Genomic DNA, 18,329 nt, shown 5'->3' on the forward strand with positions numbered 1-18,329 from the left:
GAATCCATCAATCGGTTGTTCAGATAACGCGATCACGAGCTGTTTTTGCATACATAATGTGCGCTGTGACCTTTGACCTCGTGACCCCAAAATCTAATCAGTTCATTGGCTTTGCAAGATACATACATGACCAAAGTTTGGCAGGAATCCATCAATCGGTTCTTCAGATAACGCGATCACAAGCTGTTTTTGCATACATAATGAGCCCTGTGACCTTTGACCTTTGACCTCGTGACCCCAAAATCTAATCAGTTCATCAGCTCTGCAAGATACATACATGACCAAAGTTTGGCAGGAATCCATCAATCGGTTGTTCAGATAACGCAATCACAAGCTGTTTTTGCATACATAATGAGCCCTGTGACCTTTGACCTTTGACCTACGTGCTCCAAAATATAATCAGATTGTTTTCCTATAGTGATACACACTATCACTAAGTTTGAAGTTTAAATCTCCAGTGGTTCTTGAGATATCATGATAACAATCTCAATGTATGGAATTTCATAAGTTGACCTCTGTGACCCTTGACCTTTGACATACGTGCTCCAAAATCTAATCAGATCGTCTTCCTATGGTGATACATACTATCCTTAAGTTTTAAGTTTAAATCTCAAATGGTTCTTGAGATATCGCGCTAACAAACTCAATACAAGGAATTTCATAAGTTGACCTCTGTGACCTGTGACCTTTGACCTACGTACTCCAAAATCTAATCAGATCGTCTTCCTATGGTGATAAATACTATTCCCGAGTCTTAAGTTTAAATCTTAAATGGTTCTTGAGATATTGTGATAACGGTCAAACGGGACGGACGGACGGACGGACGTACGGACGGACAACCCGAAAACATGATGCCTCCGGCACCACCTTCGGTGGCGGAGGCATAAAAATGTTGAACTGGCTTGGTTTGAGGATTACCTGATGAATCGTAGGCAGAGAACTGTCATAGGGGAAAATAAATCTGAATGGGGCCAAGTAAAATCAGGGGTCCCTCAAGGATCTATCTTAGGGCCCCTTCTTTTTACAATCATGGTCAACGATCTCCCACATGTTATAACTAAATCTCAAATCATGCTTTATGCCGATGATGCAATTATTTTCTACAGTAGCATAAGCCCGCTAGAAATTGAGAGTATCCTAAACTCAGAACTCTAAAAGATACAAGCCTGGGTGCAGACAAACAAATTAGCTATAAATCCGGTTAAAACACAGTTTATGCTCTTTGGATCATCACAGAAACTAGCTACTCTCTCACAACCAACCAAATTACTTTTAGACAATCAACTACTTTCGCAAGTAGACACCTACAAATATTTGGGTGTCTGGTTAGACCCAACTTTAAGTTGGAAAGAACATGTTAGACATACAAGCAAGAAAATTGCATCAAGGATTGCACTACTAAGTCGCGCTAAAAGATTTTTGCCTCTAGACAGTTTGAAGCTACTTGCAAACTCATTGGTAATGCCTCTGTTTGATTACTGCTCCACTGCTTGGTCAAACTGTCCACACAATACAAAAGTTTTATTCATAAACCAACATAAAAGGATGGCCAGAATTATTCTTGGGGCACATCAACTCACACCCACTGTTCAAGTCTTCCGCCGACTTCACTGGGTATCGGTAGAAAGAAGGTGAACGTTTCATAAATGCAAAATGATGTATCATGTACTGAATAACTTTGGCCCATCTTACCTGTCGAACATACTTATAAGATCCCAGACTCTCCACAATCAAAACACCCGGAATGCAACCAATTTTGGACTAGCATTACCTCTGTCACGAACAAAGATGGGTAAACTAGCTTTTTCTCTTGAAGGCGCAGCATTGTGGAACCAACTCCCTTTTTGTGTTAGACAGGCCCAATCAAAACATTCATTTGCAAATCTATATTGGAGAACATTGCGTTTGTGATTATTTTTATTTCATTTTTTGGTACTAAGTGTCAAAATTTAATGAGAGTGGCTCCTATTAATGTATTCCACTCTCATGGAAATAAAGAATAAAAAATGTTTTGTGTGTGGAAGTATAGTCGAACTAGAATGGTATAACTGGGCAGGGCTTAACGTGACCGCACACTCATGATTGGCCCGCTGTCATGTCAACTGATCTTGTCAAAATCAGTTTCTTTATACATTTCTTTATACAATGTTTCTTACCTTGTGTGTGTGGACCCTCTGTTCACTATACAGAGATTCTTTACATGACATTTCTTGTGTGTGGATGCCCTGCTGGCTATAGGATGATTCTTTATACGACGTTTCTTTATAGAGTTTTGGGATAATTTTGTTTGTGTTTGGAAACGCTGATAAATGTATAAAAGTACATCACTTACCGGTCCTGTTTTTATCGAAGAAGCCTAATTCTTGTTTAAGAATCGATTCAAAGAGATTGTTGGTGACACGTTGGTTGAGTCTGGCCATTGCCATGGTCATGAATGCACCTCGAACTCCATTGGCTACAGCACTGTTTATTGAGAGACAAGTCAATATTGTGTAAATGGGTCATAGCAACACAATGAAAGTTGTATTGTACATGAATATTTGTTCAAATAATAATTTTTACAGTCAAATTTCTTGAGCTTTGCATTTTGAAAGACCTTACATTTATCTCCATGCACTACCTTTAATATCCCCTTCACATACAGAGATTTTTCTTACGGATCCCACAAATTCACAGATCTTTTATGGATCCTTACGATTTGGCCAATTTTACGACCGATTTAAGAGTTGTTACAAGTTTTTACGAGCTATTAACGGTTAATCACAGATTATTATGAGTTATTACGATGTATTTACTAATTTCTAATTACTAATTCCACCATTTGTTACGAGTTGTCACGGATAACAACAGGGAACTACCGGGAGTTTTACGACCTGTTTAAGTGTTGTTACGAATAGTTACGAGTTAGTAAGTTAGTAAGTCAAGATTTTGCAGCTTTTGTTCCTTTCCCCAAAATGTAAACAATATGTAAGAATACGTAAATTATACATATCGATCCGTAAAGTGCTTGTAACTACACGTAAAGTGCTCGTAATAACTCTTAACAACCTGTAAAGCCATCGCAACACGATCCGAATGAAATCGTAGACAACATGTAAGCATTCGTATTAATTCGTAAACAAATCATAAACTAACAGTAATAAATGGGTTTTTTTAATTCCTACAAGTAATTTACTGATTCTTGCGAGCAGTTTACGGATAGTTACGTGTTGTTTACAAGCAATTTACGATACTCACCAATTGTTACAAGTTATTTAGGGAAAAATCAATCCCTGGACAATCGTAAGAATATTTTTGTAAATTTGCATCTCCTTTCACGGATCCTTGAGAGTGTCTGCGAGTTGTGACAAGTTATTTACGGATACCAGCGAGTTATTTATGGATGCTTGCAACAACACGTAACTATCCGTAAACCGAGATGGCGATATGTAAGGACTCGTAAGAAAAATCTGTGTATGTGAAGGGGGTATAAGGTAGGGCCATTACATGTCTTTATATATATATATACAGCTTTTCCATTATGGTTACAAATGCTACATGTATTACCTGTCAGTACACAATTATTTAATATTGGGAAATCACTTTCATGAACTTGCTCTCAAAAATTCGCCCTCAATTATACAAACATCCATTAATGAGTTTTAGCTGCACGATACACAAGTTATTGCATTAAATAATGTATATTCAGATTAAAAAACAAAATGCGGTCATCTATTCTTGCCTTAGAATTACTTCCATTAAATATCTCCTCCGAATAAGTGCAATCAGTATGTAAATATGTAAGTACGTGGTGAGCAATGTCAATTTGTGACTTACATCAGGTACCATTCTCAGGAAGATTATATAGTACATGTAAGCAATAAACAGAATAGCATCAGTATATTTATTCAGCCTACATCATCACTGTATTTAGCCAAGCGCAGGACTCAGAATATTGCTCAATACATATTTAAACTAATTCAGTGAATAAAGAAGTTACCTATTCTTCAATTGATACATGCCCTAGTATCAGAGATTTAGGAGTATCCCTTTACTGAATTCATGATTGAAAAGTTTAATATTACACTGTAATTGAACTTACACCCCTAATGATATCAGAGTCATCAATATGATACCATTTTTGAACTGGGCCCTGTGTGCCTCTACTACCACTCCATTTAGAACCTGGCCTGTTAAAAGTGGCAAGAAGACTTCACCTGCAATCAAACAATGAGAAATGTACATAATTATCATAAATAATGACATACCGGCAGCGCTCAAAATACACGGGGGCGGTGGGCGATTCGCCCCCGTGAGCTACATAATCGCCCCCATCAGGTTGCTCACGGGGGCGATTGCAAAATTAAAAATCGCCCCCGTGGAATTATAAAATAAAGATTATCTTTTCTGTTATAACTTATTGAGTTTCAATTTTCAAACCTTAAACCAATGAAATGGAACTTAGATTAGCGAGCAAGATTTCTCGTTTTATGAGTAGGCCTATTATTACCGATTCAGCTCGCAACTGCAGTGCCGCCGTCAGCAGTGGTTATAGGCCTACGCCGCCGTTAGTAGCGGTACGTATGCACGCTGCCGCGCCATGTCTGCTGGAGCTGGAGGCGATCGCGCAAGGACAGAAACATGGTCATGGAGAAGTTTTTCGTTGTGAAAGCGTTAACCCGCTGAAATCTGGTGATTTCAAATGACCAGCAAAAAATGAACCTCGACCAGTAAATCAATATTAGGGACTTTTAGATATGCACGATGAGAACGTGGACTGCAACGTGTGACCTCCTTTTAAGGCAGTGTCAGTGGTTAAAAGGACGTCACATGTGACTGCCTGTGCCTTAAAAGGACGTAACACGTCCACGTCCACGCAAATCTAAAAGTCCCTACTGAGAAGAAGAGGAAGACCAAGATGTCGTGGAATGATATGGTAACATGGGCAGATCTACGGGGGGGGGGGGGGGGGGGGGGGGGTGTTAGGGGGTTTAACCACCTCCTCCTACCCCCCTCCTCCTTGGGCTGCCAAGTGAAAATGTGATATTAAAGCGGGGGGGGGGGGGGATGCTGGAGAGGAGGACTACTAATCTATTTTATTTTTTTCAGGGGGGGGGGGGGAAGTGAAGCGCCGTTTTAGCACGACTTTCTTTTTAACTCTTACTTTCACCTATCTCAGATACCCTAAGTTTTTGGTTGCTGCTTTATATGTAGTTGATAATCCATGATTAAAATAAAGAGAGAGAGAGAGAGAAAGAGAACCACCATCATTTTGCAATGGTTCAGGGTTCGTGTAATGTACATTTGAAACCATTTCTTAGCGTCTCAACCCTAAAAAAAAAGCAAAACTATTTTTGAGGAAAAGCATTATACTGAATAATAGCTTTATATTGGATCATACTAATACTGATACGGGCTAAAGACAATGTGGTATTTGTATAGAGGTATTCCAAAATGACATTCTGATAATCAACATTTGTTCTGGTATCATATACGCATAATACAACTGATCTTTATGATTTCTTAACGTGACATAGCTTCTTCTCCCCCTGCAAACAAAAAAGAAAACAAGGTTATTAAATAAAAGGATCATGCAACAAATAATCATTGTGATTCAAGTTGAAGCAAGGATTTTTTTTGAATAAGCAATGCTTTTCACCAGAATCTTCTTTGTAAAAACGACTTTACAAATCTCAGCCATGCAAATCTGCCACTGTGTTGTAAGATCACTTTCAGATTAGGAGAAGTGTATTCTTTAATGGGTATTTTACATTGAATGGAACGTCTCAACTCAGTAAGCATGGCTGAGATTTGTAAAAGTTGTTTTTACAAAGAAGATTCGGGTGAATAGCAGTGCTTATTCAAACAAATATTCGCATCAATTTGAATCACAATCATTATTTGTCGCTTAATCCCTTTTAATGACCATGTTTTCTTTTTCGTTTGCAAGGGGAGAAGAAGATATGTCACGTTAAAGACATCATAAAGATCAGTGTTGTATGCGTATATATTATATACACAGGCAAGTAGCAGCTATGTAGCTTGTAAATTTGTAAGAGGGAAAATGCTGATTGAAATGATAATGATGATATAGCAAATAATTGAGGAGTATCATAGGTACCAATTAAATGGATATTTGTATAAAAAAGAGCCCCCATCAGTACTAAAAGAGCCCCCGTGAGAAGGCTCACGGGGGCTCCTTTTGGGGGGGGGGGGGGAAGAGCCCCCGTGGACAAAAAATTAATTTGAGCCCTGCATACCGGTACATGTATATAAGATCACAAAATCAGTTTACCCCCTCCCCCCCCCCCCCCCCCCCATTCCCCGCAAAAGATAATGTGAGATCAAGCTAGGTTAAAATTATTGATTGCCATGGGAATTATAAAGTCATGCCAGGCAATTTTATTAATAATATCTGGATTTTTTGTTCATACTTTGCACAATGCACTGTTAATGATATAAACAGATATAAAGATTGAATTTCTTATAGTTATAGGTAAAAAACAAAGGTTGCCCTATTCGCAAGTGGCAACCTAACCTTTTAAAGCTTATCTGTACTAGTTTATAGGAGGGATTAGAGCACCCTGCAAGATCATGGGGGACCAATGGTCACCGATTAGACATTATTTTCTATAAAGAGGGAGCAAGTAGCTACAAGTAGGACAGTGTGGCTTTAAGCCCTACTGGCAACTCAAATACAGGTTACCCAGGAGCTTCGAAGGAAATAATTTAAATCATAGTCCTCTGTCAAAAAGTACCAAAATGTACAGCTTTATCATTTATATTTACGGCATTTCAAAGCTTTACTTGAATGAATATTATACAAATATACAATGACACTGGAGGATCTTGCTAAAACTATTCTCATCGAAGGAACATCAAATAGTATTATTGATTTTCCTGAGCGCGAATAGTATTAGCTTGCTCTGAGAATGAGTCATCATTGTATATTTGTTTAATATCCCTTCCACCTGTATCATTCCTTGGACACTTCTGCACTAACATGTATCGTACTCACATTCACATCATATCCAAAGAAGAAATTTTAAAAAATTGCACGGCTCAAATGAAACATTGAAGGATGTCAACATGTTTAGCTTGCGTTATATAGGTACAATATACTGCAGTAGTGTAGTCCACTTACTGCGTCTCACTGTAGATTGAACGGCGTGAGCGCAGTGACACTGCAGGAGTTCATGGAACTTCAGGGTCTAGGTCTGCAAAAAGGACAAATCATCTTTAAGAATTGTTAACACTTACCTCCTGCTGCACACATAAGAGCAATGAACCCCACCAGCAAGAAGGGCCAGTCACCTTTTGAGTAAGCCAATAGTCTCATGAGCGAAGAATACCACTTGACAGATTTCTTTTTTTTCTTTGCCTTATTGTCATCGTCATCTCCATCATCATCACCATCACTAGAGCTGTCACTACTTTCATCGTCACTGCTGTTCTCACTTTCACTACTGCAACTCGTCTCCACATTTTTGTCTTCGTTGATTAGACCTTGAGTATCATCCAACGGATTAAATTTACTTTCCTTCGAAGGTCTTGTCTCTTGTAGAATGTATACCCACAGGCCGTACATGGCAAGAGATGCAACCATTGTCCACACACCTAACGTCAAAAACCATGGGTCATCGTCATGGTTACCATCACTGTACTCCGTATATAACATGATTTTTGCCATGGCATACAGGATCATGACGATGTTGATGAAACCGACGGGATACCTGGCTACCTTGATGCCCTTGGCACCATCTTTTGGATTCCTGAGGACTCCTACAGTGGCACCCAGGAGGATCACTACCCTCAACATGGAAAAGAGCCATAATTCAAACGTCGAGTGCGTGAAGTTATATTCAAATACATCCTTACCGAACAACTTGTAATTGTTCCCATGGAGGTAAAAGACGCAGCCAAAGAAGGCATCCGCGGAGCTGAAGAGCAGCGTCACCAATGCACTTGTGTACAGCTTCATTGCTGCAGTCAACTTGATTTTCTCTCATGCAGACCTACGAAGTTCTCATGACAACTTCTTCAACATTGAGCCAACTGTTCATGGGTTGAGGCTTTCCTCTTCGATTAAAGATATATGAATACACCGTCACCTGGCAGCATACAGCAACTGGAAAAGAACAGATGGCACAGCGTTTATTTTGCAAATCAGAAAAATCACGACAGAGGTATTCACTGAGAGTGCTGTTCATGATGGTTAAAAGGCAATTCAAGGCTTGTAATAAGTTCATTTGATTGAAAGCGGTAAAATCAGAGAAACCAATAAGACCAATAAGAAAGTTATGCATTTTAAAAATATAAGATCACTATGTCTATGCGATTGGCAGTTTGTTGACTTGGTCAATGGATTTTTTCGTAGCCACGGATATAAACTCTCCCGTTTGCCATGAAGAAAAAATAAAATTAATTTCTTTTTGGGGGGTTTTAAAGGTACTATGTCCCATTTGCAGGCCAAAAAAATGAAAAGGTTAAATTCCAATGGCATTTGAAAGATAGGGTTGCGGTTCGAACAAATTCCTAGCGCTCTTAAGTACACAGAGGCAGCCCAGCAAACATGTTGTACGATTGATAACTACTGGCTAACTCACCAGGTTTTAATGTGTAAAAGCATTACAGCATTCTATTTAGCATTCCACATACATTCCATGCAAAGTAGAAGAAACCAATAAATATTCATATAGTCCCATACAAGTATAAATCAGCATCACAAAGTATTCTTGAATATTCAAACATAAACAAAGGGTATATATTGAATATTCATAGTATATGTAAATTATACTATAAGCTTGACTGCATCAGGTGAACTTTGAAACCAATGAGAGAGAGAGAGAGATAGACAGATGAAAGGATGGTGGATGAAAAGGGTGAATGTGAATGAGGGATGACCTATTAATATGAAAGGGATGAATCATGGATATGAAGAGGAGTTTCAGCAGTTCAAAATAAATCCCTACAATAATACTAATTTAGAACTCCCCTTAAAAAAAGGGGGCTTGAAAATGTCTTTAATTGGGAAAATAACGACTATTAGTTGTCAAATCGACTTAGGAGCTATAGAGCCGATAAGTAATAGTCTTGATTTTCAGACCATTGTACTGCATGGTTGTACGTTTTATGCTGTGCAAAGATTCAATCAGTTTAATTTTGGCCATTACAAGAAGTGGGTTATTGATGTAGACAAATCCTTTACAGCTCATTTTATGTATGTTATTACCAAAGAAGAAAAAAGCCAGTCAGTCACTCAATAGTGTCTGACAGTGAAGTCTAGCAAGTAAACGGGTTTCCTTGCATAATTTGAATATTAGGACACATGCTAACGTTTGAATTTCACAGATAGGACATACATGACATATTCATAATTCCTGCAAAGTTCTACAGAATTTGAGGTTGGCTGCAAGAGGGACATTCTACCTCTAAGTGCCCTCTCTCTTGGGGCACTACATAAAATATATAAACCCTCCTGAGAAAAACAAATTGTCAAAAAGTGAAATTTTTTATCATTTTGTGCCATCTGCTCCCATCTGGAGTAATTTGCTATCAAGGTTAGATTTCCTTTTACTGGTAAGTTCTTATACCCTGTATATATATCCTTGAAGCTGTATAATTTGTATGCTTATTAATAATAATAATATATTTACACACATAATTCATGCACTGAAAGCCAGAATGCGCTACTTGGTAGTTGGTATCCATTTGGAAATTGAATCTATACCCTCATCTTCACCAATAATATGTATTTTGGGAGTGGTATAAATCTACTAAGTCATATCAATAAACTGCAAATAATTAATTCTGTATACTACTACTATAGGCCTATATTTGGCAGACTTGTGTTGGAAAGTATTAGAAAGGACAAATATTTACGGTCAGTGCTTTTTCTTGCATATATTTTGTTAAATCCAAAGGCAAAAGAAAAAGGCTATAATACAAAGTTTTGGTATGGGGTACTGAATTTGGTTCAAATGAACATATGAAAGCATATATATGCAATTCTACAATATTCAATGATTGTTGTTGTGGTTGAGTTCAAGTCTAAAATGATGAAATTGTAAATAATAAACTATCGATGCCTAGCTCCCTCTGTGTTTTAGGGGCTAAATTTTTTAGTGCTTATAAAACTTCCATGTACAGAGGCATCCAAATATATCAAAATTAAAAAAATTACTGCCAATTTTCAAAATTTCCCCAAACTTTGCATTGGCTTTAAGCATCCTCAGACCATGGACCTAGTAGTAGTATGGTCCATGCTCAGACACACAACCCCCTCTAGTCTCAATTGGTAGAGACTACCCTCACACACCACACACACACAAACTTTTTGTTTTTCTGTTATATTGATTTTGATTACATTCATATCATTATTAAAACAATACGTTTTGTACTACAAACAAAACAAGTATAAAACAATGCAAGTAATTTAATATCAAAATACAAATAAATCTTTAAACACACACGAAATGCCACTGCCACTAGATTATTACCATCCATGCATGGTACACAAACTGACATAATACTCCTCCGCCCAGTCAATTAAGGCTCCTTGTATTACCAGTGGTACTGGTAGGCACACCACTTCCGACTTAATCACAGTGCAATGTTGCATCGAAAGCCCGACCGGGTCGCACCGTCGCAGGTGCCGGTGATCGCACCGGGCCGAATGAAGCCAAAGCCCGACAGAGCAACTTTACAATACAAGTTACAACCATTCACAATCACAGCATATATACACATTTGTTCTGTAAATAAGCACAAAGGCGACAGCACAGTTATTCAATCTTACCACGGCCCGCTTCTGAACAGACTATTACATATAAATCAAGGGCTACTCTTTTGAAGTTGGCGAGTTCTTCCACAAGGAGTTTTAAAGAATTTGAACTTCAGCCTTGCCTATGGCGCTGACTGTGGGTGTAGGTATGGAGTACAACACGACCCGGATCTCTACTACTCTACTGTTGTTGTCTTTTGTCAGTCAAGAACTGACTATTAATCACCAATGCCTTTCTTGTTAATATTATGAACGAACTGGGGATCGGTGGGTGTAATCTCTGGTACAACCATGGGTGTCGATCCTTACGTAATACCTATTCATCAGGGGGGGGGGGGGGGTGAATGAATAGATCACCCCCCCCCCCCCTGATGAATAGGTATCAGTTACGGATCGACACCCATGGGTACAACCGTACCATACCAAACTTGTTCACTGTTTCTAGGATTTCACTGAGCTTTGTTTACTTCTATATATTACTGCCCTTTATTACTGTCGTCAACTCGTTATGACTGGCGTACTGATATAGGGGGGGGGGGGGGGGGAGAAGGAGGAGGCTGCCCTAAAATAAAAATGGGGGGGGGGGGGGGGGAGAAGGAGGAGGCTGCCCCAAAATAAAAATGTAGGCCTATGTGTAAGAGTGGTGGTGATGCAAATTTTTGTTCTGCCCCCCCCCCTCCCCCAAACGTTTTTGCTCGTTACGCCACTGGTCGTTATTAGCTACCAACTGAACTGCTAATTGATAACTATAGAAGAGGAAAGAAAAAAAGCTTTCTCTTCAAATAAAAAATAATGCTGCTGGAAAGTATATTTCCATTATTTGTGTACATTAAATTAAATCTTCTTGGGTTTCTTTATGTAGCCTACCGGTACATACTCGATGACTTTAGAGGGTGCAACCGGGATGTTATTTGGTATCGAAGGATAAAATCGCATCGGTTTTTCGAAAGAAGCAAAAGTTTAATCTTTTGCCACACAATCTTTATGATGACTTTCTGACCACCTCCTTGGTTGATGATGCAATCTGTTTCACGTATTAGTGGGGGCAATATCGGACTCAAACCTTATTATGCCAAGATGGATCCCCAATAATAATAATACAGAAAATCATGATATATTCATAGTTGGAATGACGATGAAAGAATTATTAGCGTCGAGTGTTTCTTATGAGTCAACTCGTAGGCCCTATATTATTCACATTCTCAAAATAAACCTTACAAATTTGCGTATTAATGTTTAAGGAAGAACTGCGTTCAAGGCGAAAAAACCTGAAAAACAATGAATAAACCTGCCAGTATCAATCAAGGTAAAAACGACTGAACAGACAAAAACAACAACAAATAAGACTTGTAGGCATATGACACTCATATCAGGACAACTACCACTGGACAATTACCCCCCGGATAATTTCTCCTCCCGGAAAATTACCTCCCTAAGGACAACCTACCCCTCCCCAGGACAATTACCCCCAAAGACATTTACCCTCCACCCCTATTGAAAATTACCCATGTTCATTAAAAGGGAAGTCCACCCTGATAGTAAGTTGGTTTTGATAAATTCAGATTTTTTTCGGGGAGGGTGGGGGGGGGGGGGGCAATTTTCCGGGGGTTAATTTTGTCCTCGGGGTTTTTCCGGGGGTAAGTTGTCCTTGGGGGGGGGGGAGGGGGGAGGGGTACTCAGATTTGGTTTGGACTGGGGTGTACGGCTGAAGCGTCTAAACCCATATCCATTTTAAAGGGTCATTTTGGCAGAAAGTGGTACCCATTATCAGGGACTTCCATGTCGTATTCAATTTGCATGAATGATTTACACTTTCACATACATTAATCCCTTTATTTACATGGTAACATCTTCCAGCTGTTCGTTTTTCCTCTAACTTTTCTTTTAAACATTGCCCTCTTTCTTGTACTTCCCATTCCCGATACATTATTAGTCAGAAGCGGAGCTCAAATAAATGATACTGATACAAATCTGTGCGACTTTCTGCGATGACTTTGAATAAAAAAGCGAAATGATTTCAATTATTTTTGCGGGATTTCGCATTTGGAAAATTCACTTTAGCGAGATTATGAGTAAGATATTGTCCTGAAGAAAGTAGTAACCCATGTTTAAGGCTAAGATCTGAAAAGTAGGGGCAAAATCGGCAAAAAGTAACCCATTAGAGCGGCACATCCCCGTACACCGTATTAGGCAGGTACTATCCCCCCCCTCCCCCGAAAATAATTATCCTTCATCAAAAATTGATTTTTATTTCGAGTCTAATGAATATTTAGCTATTTTACCCCCTAAAACTAAATGTTCATACATACAGATCGAAACAGAGCATTTCCCTTACAGACTTAATTCTCATAAAGAAAAATCTTACTAAAAAAAATATATAAACAAAATAATTATTTAAAAAAATAAATTCTATTTCTTTTTATTGCTTCCAATTTCAAGATATAACAAGACAAGATGACATAAAGAAGAAAAAAAACTAGAATCATAATATGTTTACACATTTAAATAGGGAGAGCACCCCCCCCCCCCCTATTATTTGCATGTACTCAATGTATATAATTATGGAAATGAAAATAGGTATGTACTCGATGGTTTCTAAATTATCAAAAATGATTAACTATGTCTTCTCCAATTTACCTATATAGGCTTATCTTACTCTTACCTTAAGTTTTTTCCTGTTTTGAACATCCTTAGCCTTTTTACTTTTTCCTCTTTAAACTTTAAACCAAAAAGAAATCGTCCACGTTTATGGCCATGGGTTTAGCCCGTTCTCTACCCTTTAAAGACCGTCAATACTACTGGGCCAAAGGAGATTTGACCACACAGCGAGGTCACTGACAGGTGGCTATCTCATTAACTCAGCTCTCAACTAACATAAGAAAAAGAGGATCATGGGGACCAACAGGCACCGATTGGGGAAGTTTTCTATATAGAGGGAGCAAGTAGCTACAAGTAGGACAGTGGGGCTTTAAAATTGGTAAATGATTTATTAACTGTTCTTTGAGCTCTGGTATGGGCATTGTATATCGAGAGAAAATGGCTATAATTCATTCTGGATTGTTCATACTGCAGTAGATTGATGTTTGAACCAGTAGTAAAAAAAAAATTAAAAAAGTAACATGGTGCTGTCGGGCCTTCGTCAGCCTCGATTTCCTTATCTTTTGTTCATTTGTCAGCCCCTATACATTTTCTACCAAATTTTTTTGGTACATGTCATTTAGTTGTAATCATGAACATTCGTTGTATGTTTTGTGGATTCTGTGTGAATTTATTTTCTATCATGACCAGAACTCAAGCTTACTTTTAATCAGTTAACTTTATTCCAAACAATATTTCTTCCAAACTTGAATAACATAACTAAAATTTTGACTAGATTATTACAGCGATTCCACATCAAACAAGCAAAATCATTTGACGAAACGTCTCCTCTTTCTTTTTACAGGAATAACATACGCTATTTTGGACTATTCAAAACGAAACGAATGATGATTTGTGTAAATAATTCCATCTTGTTGACCAGAAATCGATTCGGAAGTGCATCATGCTCAGGACGACGTTTGAAAGTACCCCATCTACGTTTCCATATTCGAAAAAGTTGTCTGGGTCATCGAGATGCAATTAGGATTGGATTTTCCGGAATAGTGTCTTCTATTCTTCTAGTCTTTTATATACAAATGTAGTAATTTATTTACTCCCTGTAACAGTGATTTATACACGTGTAAAGTGAACAAAGTTCACTACCGAAATTCTAATTGGCTCACGTGTTGCCTTTTCATTCAAATGTTAAAGCCTAGAGAAATTCGAACCGCTGGCACTAAAAATCTAGCCACGTCATCTCCTATAGCCTGTACAAAGTTCCAGAGAACGTGGCAGTTGGGCGAACGGTAAACTAAAGATTTAAAATATAATCGTCAAATTTCTTTGAAACCCCAACCTATCATGAATGTTCAGGACTTCATAAAATTACACGGAACAGACATGTATTATTCCTTTTAATCGTCTGAAATAATTGACAAAAGAATTGAATTAAAGAAGATTGCTCTCTTCCGGATCCAGTGTTTTTTTTTTTTAATTCCGTCATAGAAAAAGAAAGTATAATGAAAATAAAATAATGAATATACACATTATACAGTTAACATAAGTAAGAAAAACATGACAAGCAACAATGTACAACGAAATAAACAAAAGCAGAAACAGACGGCTGGGTAGCACACAGTGGCGTACCTGGGGTACTCCGTCAGGGGGGGCAAGCGACCGAAACAAACAAAAAGGGCGATGCTAATTTTCACTTTTGGCGAGCGAGCGAGCAAAAAAAATGTTTAAGTAACGTTTGGTATATAAACTGGTATTGTTGCAAGTTGGGGGTGGGAACATTCACTTGTTAGCGAAGTTAATTTCATTTTTTTTTGCAAACGAGTGTAGTGAGCAAGAAAAAAATCACTTCTTTTTTAATTGCCACTTAAACTTGGTTCAATTGTCCCATGCAGGGCGCGGGAACAATATTGTAGTTTTAGGGTGATTTTATACCCATTTTAGCTAGCGAGCGAAAATACATCTTTCTCTCAATGAATTGCTATATAAAATTTGTTTCATTGTTGCAGGTAGGGGACGGGCACAATCGTGTTTAAGGCAATGTCAATCCCATTTTGGCGGGCAGGCAACCCCCTACATTTCTCTTTTTAATGATATTGTAGCAGGTTAGTGGTGGGCACATAATTCCACGAGCTAGCGAGCGTAGCGAGCGAAAAAAAAAATCACTTCTCTTTTATAGGGAAAATATGGTACATAAAACTTGGGTTCATTGTTCCATGTCAGGGACGTGATTATTAAAAGCGGTGGTATTTCTATTTTGGCGAGCGATCGTAGCGAGCGAGCAAAAAAAAATCACTTCTCTTTTATAGGGAAAATAATGGTATATAAACTTGGGTTCATTGTTCCATGTCAGGGACGTGATTATTAAAAGCGGTGTTATTTCTATTTTGGCGAGCGAGCGTAGCGAGCGAGCAAAAAAAACAAACTTCTCTTTTATAGGGAAAATATGGTATATAAACTTGGGTTCATTGTCCCATGTCAGGAACGTGATTATTAAAAGCGGTGTTATTTCTATTTTGGCGAGCGAGCAAAATTTTTGTAATGATAATTGGTTCATAAATTTCAGATTTTTTTGTTGCAGGGCAGGGCTTACACAATCATGTCTAAGGTGATGTTAATTCCGTTTTGGCGAGCACGAGCACACCAAAACTTCTTTGAATAACGTTTGGAACATAATTATTAACTGGTTGTTGCAGGTTGGGGCGGGCACGTTAGCGGTGTCAATTCCATTTTGGCGAGCGAGCATAGCGAGCAAGCAAAAAAAAAAAAATTCTCTTTAATAGAAATTAATAAATAAACTTGTTTTTATTGGTGCAGGTCAGGATGGACGCAATCGCGTTTAACGCGATTCAATTCCTTTTTGGCGAGAGGGCGAAAAAACTATTCCATTTTTAATGATATTGTTGCAGGTCAAGGGTGGGCACAATTGTTTCCAAAGCAATGTCTATTCATTTTATTCGCGAGCGAGTGTAGCGAGCGAGAAAAATGAATTAGTCTCTTTTAGTAACATTTGGTACATATATTGTGTGTTATTGTTGCCATGGTTGCAGGTCGGGGCCCGTCGGGGCAGGCACAATTGTATTCTAGGCAATACTAATCCTTTTCTTTTTTCAGGGGGACGAGCAAGTGAAAACATTTAATACAAAATAGGCTAGCAAGCAGTTCCCGCCAGCGAAGAGTTTCGAATTTGTTATATCACTTATAATTATTTTCCTATTTTCATTTGTTTTAATTTTTCAGGGCCGTATGCGGGATATTTTTCTGGTGGGGGAGAATCTCAAAAGCAAAATGAGTGAAGGGAGTTCGAGCGACCGAACTGGATTTGGTATAGGCCTACACTACATTTTCAGGAAAAAAACTGTACGTTTTAAAAATATCTGGGGTCAACTGCCCCCCCCCCCCCCTGGTGCGTACGGCCATGGTCTTTTTTTTAAAAATTTCCCCGTTTTTATTCCTTTCCTTTTCTTTTCCCTTTTTCTTCCTTTTCTCTTCTTCTTCCTTTTTCTTTCCTTTTTTTCCTTTTTCTCTTTTTTTCCTTTTTTCTTTTTCTTTCCTTTCCTTTCTTTTCTTTCCCCTTTTTCTTCCCCCCCCCCTGGAGCCCGTCAGGGGGGGGGGGGGGGGCACTCTGCCCCCTGCCCCCCCCCCCAATAGGTACGCCAGTGGTAGCACATTGTCAGCTGCATTTGCATTAGAATAGTGCATTTGGTCTTCCTAAGGGACCAGAAAGAAAAAGAAGTAGTACTAGTACAAAAGATTGACGGGGGAAAAAACGGAATGAAACAAATCAATATATTGGTCCACCTCCAACCCATCTCGGAAGATGAGGAAGCGAGTCAGGGTCTACCATGAGAACTCGGGATTAACCGGCCATATTTATGTCCCATTTGCAGGCCAAAAAAATTGAAAGGTTAAATTCCAACGGCATTCGAAAGACAACACTAAATTGAAACTTCCGTCAAAACCAAAACGATAGCTTGTAAATGTCGTTTAAAGGGAAAATAACGAGTATTAGTTATCGAATCGGCTTAACCCTTACTGTACTGGGGGGGGGGGGGGGGCCTGGGAGGCCCCCCCCCCCCTCGACATTTTCGGAGATCGCGCCGCAACCGCTCAGAATTTTGAATTGTCGTTTCATGACTTTTTCCCCCCAAATCTTACGCACATTTTGATACCATTTTCGTCGAAATCGGATATACCCGTAAGGTGTTACATAACAATTAGTATGCGCATGTCATCAAAAAAGTGCTATAATTGCATATATTCATGTACAAGCAGAAATTTGAAGATATGAATTGATATCAAATTGCTTTTATATGTTTCTCAAAGTAACTTGATGTATTTCAAAACAAAAGAATACATTAGAAATAAAACAATAGATATAATAAGAAATAAAAAAACAATAAAATACATAAGAAAATAAATAGTTGAAAATCGCATCAAATTTGCATAAATTATCATTATTAATTACATCAAATAACTGTTTTGTGTAAGAAAAGAAGTTTTTTATATGAATAATGAGTTTCAACCAAAGGTTTCAACATTCAAAAAGGGGAGTCTGACAATTTTTGTAGTGATTATAGTTATAGTTCCCTATATATATTTCCAGATTTTGATATTCATGAATGCATATTCATAATTTATGCAAATTAACCTATGCATTTTCAAATATCATAAAAATAATGAAACCTTATGAATTTGAGATGAAGGAAACATTTATTCAATACATTTTCAAGATTCTTCACAAGTCTACGGACAAATATGTAGAGTTTTCTGTAAAATGCATAAAATTAGCATTTTGCATAATTAATTAGGCAATAACGACAAAAATTTGCATATTAGGAAAAAACTAATTATACCATCTTGTTCCTTACGTAAATATCTACAAACATGCAAATTTTCGCGTTCATCGGACCTTCAACGGCCGAGATCATAGGGGGGGGGGGGGCCTCCCAGGCCCCCCCCCCCCCCCCAGTCA

At 38.2% G+C, this 18,329-nt stretch overlaps 1 protein-coding gene across 1 annotated transcript in view; it reads right to left on the minus strand.

Moving 5' to 3' along the window:
- The window catches only part of LOC100892777 (ATP-binding cassette sub-family B member 9), a 29,892-nt gene extending 18,878 nt beyond the window's left edge, over positions 1-11,014 (minus strand). Inside the window, exons 1-4 of the mRNA XM_030972104.1 lie at positions 10,778-11,014; positions 7,240-8,107; positions 4,082-4,196; positions 2,333-2,463 (exon numbers count right to left, since the gene is read on the minus strand). Of these exons, the coding sequence (XP_030827964.1) occupies positions 2,333-2,463; positions 4,082-4,196; positions 7,240-7,960 (967 nt within the window). The 5' untranslated portion in view covers positions 7,961-8,107; positions 10,778-11,014. The remainder of the gene's footprint in view (positions 1-2,332; positions 2,464-4,081; positions 4,197-7,239; positions 8,108-10,777) is intronic.
- Between the last annotated feature and the right edge of the window lie 7,315 nt (positions 11,015-18,329).

This window comes from Strongylocentrotus purpuratus, unplaced genomic scaffold (genome assembly GCF_000002235.5).
Source record: "Strongylocentrotus purpuratus isolate Spur 01 unplaced genomic scaffold, Spur_5.0 spur5_scaffold_6, whole genome shotgun sequence".
In the NCBI taxonomy this organism is placed as follows: domain Eukaryota; kingdom Metazoa; phylum Echinodermata; class Echinoidea; order Camarodonta; family Strongylocentrotidae; genus Strongylocentrotus; species Strongylocentrotus purpuratus.